The 18,532-nt window shown below is 45.1% G+C and overlaps 1 protein-coding gene across 3 annotated transcripts in view; it reads left to right on the top strand.

The window, feature by feature from the left end:
• PTPN14 (protein tyrosine phosphatase non-receptor type 14) overlaps nt 1–18,532 on the top strand; it is a 171,608-nt gene that overhangs the window by 151,949 nt on the left and 1,127 nt on the right. For 2 of the 3 annotated variants that reach the window (XM_019428332.2, XM_019428341.2), the window contains exons 14-18: nt 1,915–2,058; nt 3,613–3,831; nt 7,126–7,254; nt 9,429–9,663; nt 13,415–13,578. In XM_019428332.2, coding sequence (XP_019283877.1) covers nt 1,915–2,058; nt 3,613–3,831; nt 7,126–7,254; nt 9,429–9,663; nt 13,415–13,578 — 891 coding nt within the window. Of the gene's footprint in view, nt 1–1,914; nt 2,059–3,612; nt 3,832–4,006; nt 4,418–7,125; nt 7,255–9,428; nt 9,664–13,414; nt 13,579–18,532 lie in introns of those variants that run through there. The other variant, XM_019428351.2, reaches the window with a different exon arrangement.

The following is an 18,532-nucleotide window of genomic DNA, read 5'->3' as shown; positions in this document are numbered from 1 at the left end:
GTCCCTTTGATGGATGATTCAGGCCTGCTGTGGTGATAGCTCCTCCTTCTGGCCCCTACTGCTGCCTTGAGGACATTTCAGTGTTTGTAGCCCCTGAACCTGAAATCAGGTGCCAGGAAAGAGAAAAGGCCAAATCAGACTTTTGAGTTATTTGTTTGTTATCTCTGGCAACAAGCTGATAGGATAAGTGAGAAGGAACTAAGAGTAATCGTTTATCACTGGGGTTTCAGTTTTCACCAGGTCCCTAGTAATCTTTTCCTGACAAAGATAAGTTAGTTACTTTTTGCCTTAGGCCCAGTTAGTATCACCTGATGGTACAGGTGGGAAGGAAGCAGCAGGATTGTTAGGAGGACCTGGGAGACATTTTTTCTGAGAATTTTGCAGAGGGACATAGTCCTATGAAAGGAGATAATGAGGCAGGGGCGGTGGTGGGGGGGGGGTGCAGAAATATTTCTCACAAAAACAAACTGATAAGCTAGCAAACAAGCAAAACCCCCAAATTTAAGTCTGGAATCTTCAAAATCTTCCTGGGATTGAGCAACCAGGGCCAACTTTTTGGCTGAAGGTTAATGGACACTTCTCTCACTTTATCACAGTTAATCTTCCTCTGAGATGTTCTTTAGTTTGATGGGTCGGCCCTGTCACTGAATGAAGCATCTTAGTGACAGCCATCACTCCATTCTGACTATAGGTGGGAGGCTGATGGGATATAGGGTTGTAATGCCAGCCTGTCCCCCCCCCCACACTTAGAATAATCTGCCATCTGCTGGCACCATGGCTCCATCGCCACACCTCTCTCGGGAGCGCGTTTATAAATGACTAACTAAGAAACAGAATTACTTAAAACCTGGAAAAGAAACCAGGGAGAAGATGACCCCTTCCTTTGGGGCAGCCAAAGGAATCTGCAAAGTAGTTTCACTTCTGTTAGGATCAAAATCTTAAATGCTGTTTAACTCCTCCACCTGTATGCTTTAGGAAGTCCCTCTGTCCTTCTGTCTTCTAAGACACAGTTGTTTTGAGGAAATGCTCTTACAGGCTTGCCTGAGGACAAGGAGATTTCTTTCACACCTCGGTCAGGGTCAGCGTAGAGGGCACAAGGAAGCACAGAAGTACACCTAACAGTGAGAACCGTGACTGGTCCCAGTTTCAGAGTATTGGTGCAGGTGAGAATGGAGAGGAAATCAAAACCCCCAAACAAGGGCCACGTGTTAACTCCAGCCTTCTCCCTGGATGGTGCCCTCAGCCCCCAAATCCTTATTCCCCCAGGGCAGAGTCACAGTCAGTAATGTCCCATCGTGGTCATTGGGAGCCATAGTGCCCATTCCTTTGGGCCTTCTGGATGCGGCATGAAGGGTTATGCCTCATGGATTGTGCTGGATGGCCGCAGACTTTGGCATTGGCAAGTCTGGGGATGATTTCCGTCTCAGCCTCTCAGAATGGAAACTTGGGAAGGTTTCTCTTCGCGGTTTATGTATCTGGATCTCTTAACAAGGCAACAAACGACGTTTATAAGTTTTTAATCATTTAATTTGTATAAAAGGGCCATCATTGTGATGGGATTGGATTCTTTATGAAACTCCTGCCTTCCTTCAGCCCTTGTCTTCCTGAAGTGTCTTGCTTATATGCCGTTTTGCGCTTTTTGGCCGAATGGCAGTGGGTATTTATGTGAAGTCTTTGCTTGTACTCGTTTGTTTGTTAGTTCACTCATTCATCCGTTTTTAGATAAAAGCTCAGGGGGAACTGGCTTCTTCAGGCACGGTGGGAATAAGGGGAAGGCTCTGTTTGAATTTGCCCTACTGATGGTGATTGTCTGCATTCCTTGGCTGGGGAGTTACAGATTTGGGGAGATTAGAACACATTCCAGCACTCTGCTCGTACTATAAACAATGAGAACATGCCTTTTCTTGCCGCAAGAATCTAGAGAAGCAGAAGATGGCAAGCCTGGAGGCACAGAAGCGGCCGCTCATGTTGGCGGCGCTGAATGGACTCTCAGTTGCCCGGGTCTCGGGGCGGGAAGAGAGCCGAGCTGATGCCACCCGAGTTCCCATGGATGAGAGGGTAAGCGCTGGGCTTGTCGAGCATGTGATTCATTCTCTGTGGTCTTGCGATTCCTGAGCTCTCGCCTTGCCCAAACATGCCAGCACCAAGGTTTGTTTGATGAATTAATTCTCTAATTTGAGATTAGCAAGGCCCGGTGTGCATTGTATTAAATTGATTCTTTCCAGCATCTCCAGTTTCCTTGTCAAGTTCATGCAGTAATGCCTGCGTAACGGGACCGGCCCCTAACCAGCTGCGTGGCCTTGGTCAAGTCAGTCTTTTGCTGGGCCTGTTTCTATTTTTGCCAAATTAAGCAATTGCTGTAGCTTTCGACTTCTGTGAATTTTGTGAACCATTACCCTTTATTAGGGAGTGACTATCTTACCCAAGCATTTACAGAATTTTTTTTTAATATACTGTCCCCTTCTTTGGCTATAAAACATGACTGATTGATAATGCATTGTGAGAACTTTGGCTTTGAAAAGCAGGAAGAAGCTGCATGGTAGTATTTTAGACGTGAAGAAAGGCGTTCCTTTAGTTTCTACAATTACTTTCTGCTTAAGAAACACATGTACATTTAATTTTTTTTTTAATCTTTTTTTGAGAGAGAGACAGTGCATGAGCAGGGGAGGGGCAGAGATAGAGGGAGACACAGAACCTGAAGCAGGCTTCAGGCTCTGAGCTGTCAGCACAGAGCCCGTCGTGAGGCTTGAACTCGTGAACCGCGAGATCATGACCTGAGCCAAAGTCAGCTGCTTAACCAACTGAACCACCCAGGTACCCCTATGTGTAAATTTATTTCAGTGCTGGTGACATTTGGATTTTAGATTTCTGCCGGTGTACATGAAATTTTAGAAAGATTTTAAAGGCAGGAGGGACTGTAGAGGAATCATTTAATGCAGTTAATACTGTGTTATTGTAGTTGGTAGTTTGTCCACAGGAAAAATAAAAGATGGGCTCTCATCCTCAAAACTAGAGAACAGTGGACGAGTATCATCTTAAATTTAGCTCAGTAAAAACAGCTCTGGAAGTGAAGAAAAGTTTGTTTGGATAATTAAGATGAACAGTCTTTTTATCACTGGACTTTAAACAGAGGTGTTGGGACACCTGGTGGCTCAGTTGGTTAAACATCCGACCTTTGATTTCAGCCCAGGTCATGACCTCATGGTTCATGGGATTGAGCCCCACGTCGGGCTCTGGGCTGACAGCAGAAACTGCCTGGGATTCTCTCTCTCCCTCTGTCTCTGCCCCTCCCCCACTCATGCTTTCTCTCTCTCAAGTAAATAAACGTTACAAAAATAAACAGAGGCGTTAATAACGAAAATACGGACTTTGAATTTCAGCTCTTGCCTGGCCTTAATGACTGGTTCTATTTAAGGTATGAATGAGAAGGAAATTGCTTATTGGGCCAGAGAAACTAGCAAAATGGTTAATAATGAGACCAAATAAGCATTTGTTGCACCTCTTGAAACTGCTTGTTATTACCATGATCACTGTAAATCTTGAAAGAAATCTGATTTGTTGGGGTTTCGGGATAGGATAATCCGGAAAGCTGAAGATTAATTTCTGTTGCAGTTCAGAACCCTGAAGAAAAAGCTAGAAGAGGGAATGGTGTTCACAGAATATGAGCAAATTCCAAAGAAGAAGGCGAACGGCATTTTCAGCACCGCGGCCCTACCGGAAAATGCCGAGCGAAGCCGCATCCGCGAAGTCGTCCCCTATGAGGAGAACAGAGTGGAGCTGGTACCGACCAAAGAAAACAACACAGGTTACATTAACGCCTCCCACATCAAGGTAAGAAGGGGAGCGTGCTGGGAAGGTTTGTTGCAGATTGCTGGCTTCAAGGTCAAAATGCAGGGAGAAAAAAATTGTGCGCTCCCACTGTGCATCTTGGCTTATCCCCGGCCCCCGAGGGAGTGTTTTTGAACTCCTGTGCTTCTTAGGCAACTTCTCATGCCTGTCACTGCAGAGAGAAGGAAGCCCAGCAGCCTTGGGGAAAACCTCAGGTCAGCTATTTCTGAAGCCTGCTCACCACCGAGGATTTAACTTTTTCTTCTCTCTGCGAGTCATCGCTGTCCCCAGCGCTCACAGGAGGAGCTGAGGATTGTCCTTTTCGGTTTGTAGTTAGCCCGTGATGGAGACTCTGGAAGTCACTGTCAGTGAAGTTTCTGTGATATTCAAGAGCAGTGGGAACTTCGCAGTTCTCCCTTGTGACACTACAGGTTATGTATCATCCAGCCGAAGTCCCAAATCTGCATGTTCTTTAGAAGAGTGGACTGATTTGAATGCGGCCATAAAGGCGTGGTTGGTATTGAAGCTTGTAAGATTTGCCACATCGTTCGGTGCATGAATACCATTAAATTTTTGTTAGCATTTCAAATCTTCATATCTCAGTATTTCATTGACTTTAGAATTGGCTTCGCTCAGCCCCAGCTAGAATTTCGAGTTACAGATACGTGTGTGTATATGGTTAAACGTTTTCTAAATGGCTTACCTTCCTCAATCTTCCTAACAACAGAACATACTCGTTTAGAACGTCACTGTTTGCCCTGACCTCCAAAATAGGAGAATTTATTCATATACTAATAGTAAAACAGTTGTTACAGGATGTTTTTAAATTATCCACGGTTCACGTTAACAGTCTTTTATGATCGTAACCTTAGAAATTTGGTTTGGGCCTTGTTCCGAGTCATTTCCTTTCTTCATTGGACTTTCCAACTGTAGCTGAGTTTTTGGTAGATTCCTTTGAGCCTCTGAAATACAGCCAGATGTCTGGTGCATGTATCAGTTATAATGGTTTCAGTACAGAATCTGAAAAGTAGACTGTGCTTGGATGTATGGGTTTTGTACACAGAGCATAGATAACTACACATATATACGTGTATTTTTTTTAGGTGCCGGAAAGTACCGTCAAAAAATATGAAAGAGTAACTGTCATGGATCATATTGGGTATCTTATTTTAATTTTTGAGAGAACCAAAACTATAAAACGGAACCTCAGGAAACTCTCAAGTAAACTGATGATGGTCAGTTTCATGAGCTTAATTGAGATTATGAAATGATAACCAAAAGAATGTACTCAAAGACGCAACTCACACGGCTGCTCCTTGATAGAGTGTCTATGGAATCTTACACAGCTATATCATGCTATCTTCTCCTTTTGGCCAAATACCCTCCGCCATTTTCCATCTGCTCTCTGGAAAAGCTGTCACTATGCGTCAGATGTGCCCATTGGGTATTGTTAACAGAAACATTCCCCTCCTCAGTATTCTCCGAGGCCTACGTTTCGTCTTGTGGATCCGGGTTAGACATGGGTGCATTTAATAGACCCATAGAGCTTGTAAGAACTTGTCCTTATGTTTTTGGAATTGAGTTGTATATCTTGCCAATGTTTTCTCCCTGGGTTCCAAGCAGCTATTAACACAGAACAGAGATTTATTTGCTCCAGAGGTAGAATCATCACATCTGTGAAATCTACCTCCATAGCATTGGTTGTTGTGTTTTTAATGCAGTTTTTAATACCCTCCTGTCAATACTTGGAATATGCTGAAAGGCCCCAGGCAGCAGCATACTCTGGAAGTATTTATGGTTCCTATATGTTGGGTGCCAGGGAGGCTAATGTTTAAAATCACAATTCCACAGATAAACGAAACTCCTAGCCAGCCAGCCAGTGTATGAATGTTATCTCCCCCAGTACTTGGAAAATGGATTTTGCTTGCCAGTTTTGACCTAAACATAAACATGTCTTGTGTAATGAGACAATAACTGACATTGTTTTTGTTTGACTCAAGTTAGTATATAGTTTCAAAAAATAAACGAAGGGAAAAAGTTTCAAACAATGATCGCTTCATGCTCCAGGAACTCTCCAGAGATTTGCACTGGTGGATGGATAAGGAGGCCTGACTTCGAAAAAATGTCAAGGCACGGGAATGGGAAGGCACACAGAAAGAATGCCTCCAAAGGGCAAGATTTTGCCCTCATAGCATGCCCTTCAGCACTTTGGGCACAACTTCTTATTCATGATTCTCTGCCACTGATATTTATAGCTGCGGAATTATCCTCCCAAGATCGCCCTGAGCTGCACGGGATAATATTGTTGTTATCCGAAATCATCTCATGATTCCAAAGTTTGGTTGGATACTCTGGTCCAAGAGGAAGTTAATAATCAAATATCATGTATTGTTGATTTAAATGCATTCATAACACCTCTACTGTATATGGCACCATAGAGTAGGAAGGACAACAGAAGTAATTGACACAGTTCCCAGCAGGTCATTGGTACAAAGACGTTGCTTTCTAAAGGGATGTTATTCCGTGGCACACTTTTGTTGTTGTTGCTGTTTAGAAGGATGCCAGAGAGGCATGCCTGGGTGGCTCAGTCGGTTAAGCGTCATGAGACTCATGGTCTCGACTCAGGTCACGATCTCACAGTCTGTGAGTTCGAGCCCCGTGTCGGGCTCTGTGCTGACGGTGTGGAGCCTGCTTGGGATTCTCTCTCTCCCTTTCTCTCTCAAAAAAATAAAAGTTTAAAAAACTATAAAAAGATATTAAAAGGATGCCAGAGCGTACTGTCTCTCCAACTCTGGATCACAGTATAATAGCGGGTGTGAAAGCAACCTAGTAATCAGGACCAGTTTGGGTTTGTGAGTGTGTGTGTGTCTAAAAGGACTAGAACGGAGAGGAGAAAAGAATAGAAATTATCAGAGTACATTGCACATAGTGAGCATAAGTATGGTTTCTGCAACAAGTAAGTTCTGTTAGGTTACACACACCCCTACTGCCATGGAATGTGTGTATGGGTGGGTGTGGGGGTGTATATTTTTAACATGCGCTGGTTTGTGTATAATTACTGTAACTTGCAGGCAAAAAAAAAAAAAAAAAAAGATTAGGTGCATTTTAATAGGCTTGAGTGGCAAAAAGTGTTTTCATGTGAGAATGTGTCACCGAGGTTTCCGATAATGGCACTAACCCATTTGGCCTAAAAGGTGTTATCCAAGGTTCTCAGGTAGATACAGATGGACCCATGGCCAGCAGGTAATGCTTTCTTCGATCTGGGGTTCGTTTACCGATGTTTTCCTTGGTTTCCAGGTGGTGGTTGGTGGGGCAGAATGGCACTACATAGCCACTCAGGGGCCCCTGCCACACACATGTCACGACTTCTGGCAGATGGTGTGGGAGCAGGGAGCGAACGTGATTGCCATGGTCACCGCAGAAGAGGTAAGGGGACTGGCTACCCAGCCATCTGTTCTCGGGGGAGGGGTGGCCAGAAGAGAGGCTCCATATCTGGTGACCTTACTGCCTCATCCTGCTTCCTACAGCACCATTTCTCTGCAAATCCTTTTCTTTCTGGCATTCTAGATTTGTTTTATTTTCCAAAGATAATTTATCATTGTGTCCTGTCTTCATCCAGCTTTTCAGCTCTTTTCCTCAGATTGCCATCAACTAAAATCAGTCAAACAAACAAACAGACAAACAAGAACCAAACTTCAGTTCAGCTCACTTTTATGTGCCAAACAAAGCAGTCTTCTTTCCCCTGGAATCTGAGTGAGAACTTTGGGCTGCCCAGAGCAGCTTTGGGCTGCTCTGGGCAGACGGCACATATTCCCAGCCTCGGCCGGGGCCAGCTCCACACCCCTTCGTGCTTATCAGCTGCAAAGAGACCAGAAGCTGTTGATCCTGTAGAGGTCTCTATTCTTTGGGGAGGGGGGGCGGGAATCTTTTTCTTCTTTTGCCAAGTCAAACATAGTTTTTCTGTTATAACCAGAACACTCTACGTGGTGTTGTAAAAACTGGCTCATGCTACCGGCCGACCTAGCAGTTTGCTTGGGGCTTACTGTCTTTAGGGGAAGATGTTTTGTGTTTCTTCTCTTGTCACATTCTTGAGTTTTTGTTTTCAAGTCATTTAAGGGACTAGCTTCATCTAGCTTTCACCAGTATCTGTGGTAGGGCATATACTTTCCTACACATTTTTAAAGGGTGGGGAAGCAGACAGCAAACTGAAAAAAAAAAAAAAAAAAAGTCATGTTTCCTCCAATGACTATTCTGAGCAGTTGCTTTCCAGAACAGCCCCTAAGAGGGGTGCCTGGGTGATTCAGAAGGATGAGCGTCTGACTCTTGTCTTTGGTCATAATCTCACAGGCTCTGTGTTGACAGTGTGGAGCCTGCTTGGGATTCTCTGTCTCCCTCTCTCTCTGCCTCTCCCCCACTTATGCTGTCTCTGTCTCTTTCAAAAAATAAATAAACTTAAAAAAAAAGTCTTTAAAAACATCTCTAGAATGGTATTATCCCCTCTGGAATTGCATTACTGTAAGGGGTTCATCCAACTCAATGCAATGTGTCATCTGTGCTGAACTCAGGGGTGTGGTGGCAAACAAGACAGGTGTGATCCCTGTCCCCAGAGAGCTTCCTTTCTAGTGGGAGGGACAATAAAAAATGAACAAATAAAGTAAGCTCAGTAGGGGTAACTGCCATGAAGGAAATAGAACAGGTGATGGGACAGAGGGGTGGGAGTGGGGGCGGGGGTGCCACCAAGGGCCCCTCTAAGGAGGTTGCATCTGAGCTGAAACCTGAGTGACCAGAAGGGGCCAGGCTTACAGACACGACGTCTGGTGATCTGTGTGGCAGCCAGAGGCTTAAAGTCTCTTGGAATTTGTAATCGGTGTAGTCCCTCAGGAATAATAGCAATTAAAGCCTCAGGTAAAAATACATGCACAGGATTGGTAAGTGAAGAGGCATGTGTGCTTCAAATCTAAGACTCAGTTCAACCAGATGAATCAGGGTGGGGGTGTTTGTAGCCTCCGAGGATGTGTTGCTTTTTGTTTGTTTGTTTTTAATTTGTAGTAGTGTAGTATAGGTTTCAGGAGCAGAAGCCAGGGGTTCAACACTTGCGTACGACAGCCAGTGCTCATCCCGACAAATGCGTTGCTTTGTAAGCGGGCCAGCCTGCAGGGCTCCCCGGGAGAGCAGGACCCCAGCTCGCCCTCGACCTCCATAGCTCTGCGCCCAGCACTGTTCCGTCCCCACCCACTTCCTGCCCCGGGTTTCCTTCAGAGCCACCATCTGATCCACGCTCCACTCCAGTGATTTAACTGTGCAACCCTTAAAAAACAGACCCCATTTTATTCCTGCCTCTGCCCTCTCTGCACCGGCTCTTCTCGCTCACATTCAGCCGCAGCTCAGTTGTGCATCTTTTAAATACTTCCTTGCCATAAGTACCACTGTGAATCCTACTAGGTCTTAGGGTGCACGATCTAATCTGCGATAGAGACTGCCCAGTGCACTGAGTTACTGACCTAGGAGCTAGTCACATTTCCTCTGTCCTCAGATTTAAGATTAAGAGGATAAGAGCTTCCCCTGACTTCCTTCTGATTTTGCTTTTGTGTGTGATTCAGGAAGGCGGACGAACCAAGAGCCACCGATACTGGCCCAAACTGGGTTCCAAGCACAGCTCAGCCACCTACGGCAAGTTCAAGGTCACCACAAAGTTCCGAACGGATTCTGGTTGCTATGCAACCACAGGCTTGAAGGTCAAGCACCTTTTGTCGGGGCAGGAAAGGACGGTGTGGCATTTGCAGTACACTGACTGGCCGGACCATGGCTGCCCAGAGGATGTCCAAGGATTTTTATGTAAGTTTTTTCTTCCCAGTCAGAACTTTAGCAACTGCCTCAATGGTCTGATCAGTTGGAAGGGAAAGGGAAGGCGAGGATGCTTTCTCATAAGTGGCAAAAGTATTAATTACGTCATTGAAATTTATGTTTCTTCATATGGTGTATGTAGAACAGAGAAGAATAATACATGTCATTTATCATATTCTCCTTACCTTTTATGCAAATAAGCTGAAACTGTGGCAAACTGATTCATTCTATCTTGATGTAGACCTTTGAGTACTCACCAGTAAGTAACTACTCTGATATAGGTCACATGTCGGAACCTTGAAACCATTATGCTAAGTAGAATAAACTGGACACAAGGGGACACATGTTGTATGATTCCATTTTAGAGAGGTGCCCAGAATAGAAAACTTCACACAGGTAGAAAGTGTAGTAGAGGTTACCAGGGGCCAGGGGAAGGGGGAATAGGAAATAGGAAGTTATTGTTTGATGGGTACAAAGTTTCTATTTGGGGCAATGAGAAAATTCTAGAAATGGATAGTGGCAATGGTTACGTAACACTGTAAAACACACTTATTTTTTTACTTTTCATAGAGGTTTGCTTTTCATAAACCCCGCATTTCCCTATAGCTGGAATCTCAGTGAGTACTTTCTTGTACCTCTGATGAAGATACTAAGAGTTATTGAAATCAACTTTTGGGACGCCTGGGTTGCTCAGTCAGTTAAGCCCCCCACTCTTGATCTCTGCTCAGGTCATGATCTCGTGGTTCATGGGATCGAGCCCTATGTTGGGCTCTGTGTTGACAGCAAGGAGCCTGCTTGGGATTCTCTCTCCCTTTCTCTCTGCCCCTCCCCAGTGTATTCTCTCTCTCTCTCTCTCTCTTTCTCAAAATAAGTAAACTTAAAAAAAAATGAAAGAAAGAAATCAACTTGTTGTTTTTGAAAGTATGAGTTTTGAACTCATCAGTTCACATATATTTTTCAGAGTATGATTTTCTTAGAAGCTGACTGATCTAGAATATATGCAGTACTTTATTTGAAAAGCCAAAAACTGGGTGTGTGCCCACTGCATTCTAGGCTCTGGATCAGGCTCTCAGAACATAGAAAAGAGAGGGTCTCTGTTTTGAAGGCGCTCGTGAGAAAGGCAAGCCAGTGATGGCAGTCCAGGGGTGAGATCTGACACTGTCATCTGCTTTTTGGTGATGGTTATAATGCTCCCCCTTCCTTTCCCACAGTCTCGTGTAATTGTCCTGCACTTGTGGAGACACCCCATTCCTTCCTCACGCAGCTAGGCCTAGGGTTCTCGGCAGATTTATTACCTGCTATGTTGTTGACTCTCCAGCTGGCGGAAGACAATAGGACCATCATCTGGATGTTCGATAAGGTCAAACCCTTGATTTTATTTTGATTTTCATTTAGAATTGAGGCGTGGGGAGAGGAGAAGAGAGAGAATCGGGTTTTCAAGAACCTAAAAGTACCATTTCACAAGTTCCAATGGGAAGTTTCTGATGCAGACTTGTTCGCTGAAGAAAGTGTTTAATTTCCCATCAGGGAAGTAACAGTGGTCCTTGAGAAGGTGGTCACTGACAGAGAGCAGAAGAGTGATGGGAATCACAGAATCTGGAGCAAGAAAGACCTAGAGAGGGTTCGTGCTTGGCCTGAGGTCAGACGGTTATACTGTAGCTTAAAATATTAATAAGGTGGGCAGGGACCTTTGTAGAACTTTCTTTCCTCATAACAGTGCTCTTTTTATTTTTTTTTTCCGTGATAATCTTTTGCTAATTGATTTACCAGAATTATCTCCAAAATGCAGAAAATAGAAACAATGGAGGGGGGTGGCCACCTGTGTGACTTAGTCGGTTAAGCATCTGGCTTGGGCACGGGTCATGATCTCACGGTTCATGAGTTCGAGCCCCACATCAAGCTCCATTCAGTCAGTGTGGAGCCTGCCTGGAATTCTCTCTTTCTCTTTCTCGCTCTGCCCCTCCCCCACACCCCCTCTCTCAGAACCAATAAATAAACTTTAAGAAAATAAAAAGAAGATGGAAACAGAGTAGATCAGTTTGATGATTGGCCAACAGCTCTGACAGAAGATTGAGTGTATAAGGTGGTTAAAATTATAGTCCGATCTTTTCCATCACAACCAATTTAAGGAATGCCCATCTAAGTTACTGAAAAACGTAGAGAACTTTTTTACACTGTGTAAGTTTATTTACGTTTCTAAGAAACTAGGTGTGCTGAGGAGGGTCTTGGAAATGTTGGCTTTCCAGGTTTTTAGGAATTTCAAAAGATATTTTGCCTGTGTTTAAATTCGATTCCCTGGATGCAGGGGACTTTGGGCAAATTATCTTCCAGCCTGCAGAAGTCCTCACTGAGTTACGGCTTAAGGAACTCAATTAACGTGATCGCTAGAGAGAGCATCCATTTAAATCCAGTCTCTCTGTGTTTTATGGAATTCCATCTGCCTCACGGGTCAATATTCCTTTTACGTCTCTTCTTAAATTTAGCACAAGAAAAACCTCTCCGTTGAGCGCGAACATTGCCTTTTTCGTCAGAGAATGCACAGTCCCCTAATTCCTTTCCCCTCTTACAGAAAACTTGTGACAATTCCATGCACGGTATTTGGCTCACGTCAGTACCTCTGTCTAGTCATCTCAGATTGCCTTCCCGCTTTTTGGGTGCTGCCACCACCGCTGCTGCTGCTGATGGTCATAGTTTGTCTTGATAAACGACTTCGGATGACTTTCCGATAGGATAAGGTTAGAAAGGCAAATAGGAGTGCATATCAATTGCACGTAAACAGTTGCTTTTAAATTACCAGAATGGCTCGAACTCACTTCTCTTTGAGTGCTTCTTCCGGTCCTGTTTCAGAATGCCGAATCGGGAGGAGATTTTTCTGAGTATCAAGAACCTTTCAATGGTATCTCCCCTGAGCTAGCGCCTATGAAGTCTGTATGACTAATTGACTTCTTCTGGTTCTTGGACTCTTTGAGGATGACATTTATATACTTCTCCTCTTTTTTTTTTTTTTTTCCATCACCATGGGAAAAAAAAAAAAAGTCATTAAGGCTTGCATTACTGTAATTTTTCATTTGTGCCCGATTGGAGTAGCGAACAGACCCCCGTGCAGCCCTGCTGAGCTAGGCAGCTGTCAGAAGGGGCAAGGGAGGAGGCACGGCCCCTCTACCCCACACACATGTTCCCTCCAGAAAGGGAAGTGTTCGTCTTGAGCTACTTCCAGAACCACATGGAATCCAAGCTGAAAAGCAGGACCCCCAAAGTCTATTTTTAAATGTAAAAATGAAAGTCAGGCCTCGGTTGACATTCACTCATCCAGTGAGGGGAAGGAGGAAGGGGCAGATGGATGTTCTTCCCACCAGAAATTGGCTCTGACAGGCGGGCGTTTCAAGGGGACCTAGCTGGTGTTCTGATCCCAGTCTGTTAATAGTAGGAATTGCTGTAAGTAATGTCGAGAATCATCTGCTTGGGGGACTTTGGGATTTGCAGAGGGGAAAACAGAATTTAATTTTTAAAAAAGAACTATTTAATTTAAAGAACAAATTCTCCCATGGACTAATTGACTCCCAGCTGGTCCTTTCTGGATCCAGGACTGTACAGTGAGTACCAGCCAAATAATTAGTGTCTTGTAAGAACCGAAAATTATTGTCACCTAAAAAAAAAAAAGATTCACCATCAGTTCCCCCCCCTCCCTTGTATGCAAAGCCATGTAGGACTTCAGTGACAGGATTTGCATTTTGTCTTGCAGCCTACTTGGAGGAGATCCAGTCTGTCCGACGCCATACCAACAGCATGCTGGAAGGCGCCAAGAACCGGCACCCTCCGATCATCGTCCACTGCAGCGCCGGGGTGGGGCGGACCGGTGTGGTCATTCTTTCGGAGCTGATGATCTACTGCCTGGAGCATAATGAAGTGAGTCATTCTAGGCTTTCCTGAAGACTCCACCTTGGGGACAAATCTACACCGCAGCCAAACCTTCCCCCTGTGCCCTTTCGTTTCCAGTGCTTAATTTCCTCTCTTCTGACAAGAGTTTTCCAGATCCGTGATTCCTAGGTGGCCTCTGACATTTACAGCCTCTCTTATCTTTCGCCTTTCTCCGCTCTGTGTAGACACTCCGATAACACGGAAAAAAGAGATGAAAGTGTGAGATAGGAAGCGTTTAGAAAGTCCGATCTACCTTGGCATCTGCTTCCAGAAGTCGGTGGGGGTTTATAGACAGTCTGGTTTTATTGTGGGTAATTTTCCATGGTGGGTTATCTGGTCGCAGGTAGTCTAGATGCGATTTGCATTCCTGGGACGTGTTTTGGCCTAAATCCTATGTGAAAATGTGTATACTTGACAAATGGTTTTCATTCTTCACAGGGAGGTTTTATTTAATGAGGGCTGTCCCCTCTTGTCTAGACTGGTGATGTAGCAGAGCAGGGTAGATCATTTTTTTAAGTTTATTTATTTATTTTGAGAGAGGGAGAAAGCGTGAGTGGGGGAGGGGCAGAGAGAGAGGGAGACAGAGAATCCCGAGCAGGCTCCGCACTGTCAGCGCAGAGCCCAATGCGGGGACTCGAACCCACAAACCGCAAGATCATGGCCTGAGCTAAAGTCAGATGCTTAACAGTGACTTGGAAGAACTGCGTCTTGTTCTTACAGACCGTGTAGGTCAGACGACTTTACAAGTCACAGTTGTACAGACTGAACCACCCAGGCACCCCCAGGGTAGATAATCTGAGTACACAGACATGACCTGCCTTTGCCAAGGCTGGACACCTCGCTCTTCCCCGCCCCACCCCACCCCCAAAACAGGGCCACGGCCGAGCTTGCACCCACGTGGCGTGCGGCATTCCGCCACTGCTCTAGGCTGGGGCGTCACACAGAGGGCTTGTGGTTTCCTGGAGATGAGACGAGCAGCAACCAAAGGCTAAAGAACAGTTCTTCTGCCTTCTGTTCACATGGGGCTTTAGGGGTTTGAAACGGCCTTCGCTTATTTGGTTTTGTTCTTAGTTGGGGTCTTCAGAGCCCCCGTGTAAAGGAACCGGGCACGTGTCAGTCCTCCTGTTTTACAGATGAGGAAACTGAGGCCCAGACAGAAGTCAGCGACTTGTCTGGTGCCACATGGCTCTGAAACGCTGGGCGGAGGAGAGAAGTGAGGTCTTCTCCCTCCCGGCCCTGACTTCTTTCCTGTGCCACCAGATGCCAAGTGTCACCACGTCTTGTTCCATTTCCAAATTAAACAGCTTGGAGCATCAGAGAAATTTTTGAAGTGGCCCATTCGTTTTTAAAGTAGGGAAGGTTGTAATGCACGTCCTGTGAAAGAATTTCTATAATATATGCGTTTACTCCATAGTTTCCATGGTTTGAAAATCAGACAAAATACTGCCCCATGAAGTTTGTTACATGGAAACTTCCAGGAAAACAATAAATACCAAGTTTAAACACGTTCAAAGGATTTGTAAACTCTCTGCCTGTAGAAAGTTAATTTTGGAAACTTTGAATTCATATATACGAAGGTGGTGCTAAAAAGTAGAATAGGGGTTATACCAAAAGGGCCCTATTTCGTCCAAAACAGACAGGCATTCCGTTGATGAGCAAAATGCCCATCGCAGAGTCAGCTGAGAGTACCCGACAGGAATTTTGTCATTTTCTTTGAGTCTTTACCCTTTTGTCTCTCATCATGAGATTTCTTGATTGTTAGCTTCCCTGCCACTACTAGAAGTCTCTAGAAGGGTCCAGTAGACTGAATAGCTTGCCCTCGAGTCCCAAGTCGACTCAGTGCTGGGAAGATGGAAAAAGACGAAGTGGAATCAGGGTACATATGGCCTGAGCATATCCAAGCTGCGCTGGAGGCACTGGTGGGCTCCAGAGGGGGAGGAAGGGCCTCATCGTCATCCCCTCCCCCACTTAGCTACCTGACTGCCTTCCCCGAGGTCTCCTTCTGTTCTCCATTCCCTGTGAACTCTTCCTCTGCTCCCCCCTGCTCCTTTTCAACCTGAGAAGCTATTCTGTCCATCTTGTCTGACATGAAAGATTGTTCTGTTCTGAGCTCCTTGGAGACCCATCAAAAGCTGAGCCTCAGTAATGTGATGACAAGAAGGCTCATTGGTCACCAGATGTTATTGGCCCAGAAGAACACAAAGAGCACATGTCCGAGCCAGTGTGGTGCAGAGTGAGGGATTGGGCCATTAGGGCCTCGCATAGACTTGGTGAGTGCTCAGGGTGATTAAACTCTCTACAGTGTGTCCAAACATAGTGGATTTCCTCAATGCCCAGTTGCACGCCAGAACATTCTTTGCTGGAACACGGTCAGTCCAAAAGGACTTCTGTTCCCATTGATATTCAAAGATAGCAAGATGACTCATATTTTTCACTTCCCTTCCCCTAGCACAAATATAGCCAGCCTTATCTGGCCCATTTCCCATCATTGCCATTGGTAGATGATTAGGGAGAAAAAAGTTCTCTGTTCTGCTTCAGGCTCAGCCCTGGTCATAAGATTCAAACCCTCATTTCGGGAGAAGAGTGGGAACATGCATAGCTTTTGTTGTTGTTGTTTTAAACAAAGATTTTGACAAATAAATCTGAAATTGTGTATTCTGTTTTTCTCCTATCTAAACCCTCCTGCCTTCTTTCCATGGCTTCTGGACTTAGCGTACTGTATGTGTTAGTCTGTAATCCATAGTTTTGATTTGGTCAGTGAAATGCCTTTTCTTTTCCCTGGGATAAAGATGCTCACAGTAAGTTCAGGCAGCTGTGAGGTAAGGGTGGGAGGGTATTCTCCAGGCTTCTCTGAGAAGCGTCTTCATGACCCATTGCTTTTGGTCACTAAATGTTACCTTGACATTTTAATGCCTGTATTTTTTTTTCAGAGAGCACTAGTTTTATGGCTTGCAGTAGCCTCTCTTGCCCGCCCCCTGGGTTTAGCTCTCTATCCTAGAGTAGCTAATTATAAAAGGTTAGGTTCTCACTAGCCACATAACGAGGTGTTTTATCTTGCTTCTTTTCTGAATAAGTTATCCTTTCGAGCAGAGCCGAGGAAATGACTTCTAGGCAAGACTGAGCAAGTCATCAACCCACTGCGTGATTGGGGTTAGGGACAAGGGACAGCAGAGACTGTGGGGGGTGAATCTTCAAGGCAACCAGGACTCTTTGATCGATTTCCAGAGGAGCTTTCTTTGTCTTGTCTCCTAACGGCCCCTTATCAGATGATAGAGTGTCTTTAGGGCTGTGTCTTACAGGCTAGTGAGTTGGGAATGATCATGATGGTGGAGGCAGAGGGGGTGGTGATGACAGTGGCGACAGTGACAATATTACAGCAACAGTAACCTGTATTTAATCATGTGGCTGCGCCACTTGAGGCGCCTTACAACTACTGAAGTAGCTTTCACAGTAACCCTACGAGAGAGGTCCCGCTCATGCCCTTGTGGGACCAAGAGAGTCTGAAGTAGTAGACGAAGGAACGTGTCCACGCCCCCCAGCCAGGAAGTGTGAAGGCTGGGGGTTCGGCAGATGAAGCCTGACCTGAGCCTCTGCTCTTCTGTGTGATTCCATCTCTCTGTCAAAACCTTGATGGGGAGTCTGTCCTCGTATCTTCTATGTTCGTATCCTCAGCACCCAGCTCAGTAATGCTCATCAAGCATTATGTTATTATAGAAGGTCATTATCAGGCGGCCCTAGGTTGTATGTCATGGTATCAGTGACACTAGAGTATCGTGGAGGCAAAGAGCCACCAGTTAATCATCAGAAGCTCAAGGTGCGGGCTGTATATTTTGACTAGGAGTTTGAGGATTCACATGCCCTTTTCTTTTTCCTTATTACTGGGGGCTTGACTTTGTCCCTTTTAAATCCATGGTGCACTTTATTTAACTGTTTTTGGAGAAGAGCACCCAATAAGGATGGCAAGTGTTGTAGCTACACAACGTTTAGAAATTGTGGAACTGCCCTGTAAAAGTAAAGTAAGGAAAGACATACGGCTGAGTTTTTACTGTTTCACCTCCGATGGTTGCTCAGTCCTTGATAACTTCTCGGGGGTGCTCGTTGCCTGGTGGCAAGCTCCCAGAGTGGGGGCCGTGTGCTGAGGCCATGAGGACGTTGCTGACTCCATGATGCTTCTGCCCTGGCTGGTCCAGAGGGAAGGGAGTGGCTTGACTGAGCAGGCCCCGGAAGAGGCTCTAGTCTGCTCGAACACCGATGACCCACCACCTTAATTCCCTTCTGTTGAAGCCGCTTCTGTGTCCTCAAAGAATTTATACATAGGCAGTCTCATTTAACATTCAAGGTATTTTCGGTGAAGAACTTTCACTCTAAGTAGGACTGTCAACGATGAGCACCGGGTTGTATGAAAGTGTTGAGTCACTACATTATACACCTGAAGCTGCTATTACACTGTTTGTTAACTTACTGGACTTTAAATAAAAACTTAAAGGGGCGCCTGGGTGGCTCAGTCGGTTAAAGTGTCGGACTCTCAGCTCAGGCTCCGATCTCACAGTTTGTGAGTTCGAGCCCCACGTCGGGCTCTGCGCTGACAGTGCGGAGCCTGCTTGGGATTCTCTCTCTCTCCCTCTCTCTCTGCCCCTCCCCTGCTTACACACTCTCTGGCTCTCCCAAAATAAATAAATAAACATTAAAAACAAAGTAAGTAGAAACTTCGAAAAGAAAAGCCGAGAAGCAACCCAGTTATCCAGGAGAAGACCCTCAACATTTAAGAATTGATAGTATTTCTGAAAATGGGTGTGAAGGTAGAGCTAAAAACAGAAGGACCACCTGAATAAAAACTCAAATCAACCAACCAATCAACATGACTGGTGTTCAGAGATTGTGCTTTGATACCTGAAAGTTTACACATAAATTCTCTCACTTGATAATGACCACGATTCTGCGA

Source organism: Panthera pardus, unplaced genomic scaffold (assembly GCF_024362965.1).
Source record: "Panthera pardus isolate Hobbes unplaced genomic scaffold, ASM2436296v1 HiC_scaffold_21, whole genome shotgun sequence".
Lineage (NCBI taxonomy): Eukaryota > Metazoa > Chordata > Mammalia > Carnivora > Felidae > Panthera > Panthera pardus.
This window is presented reverse-complemented; position numbering and strand designations above follow the sequence as displayed.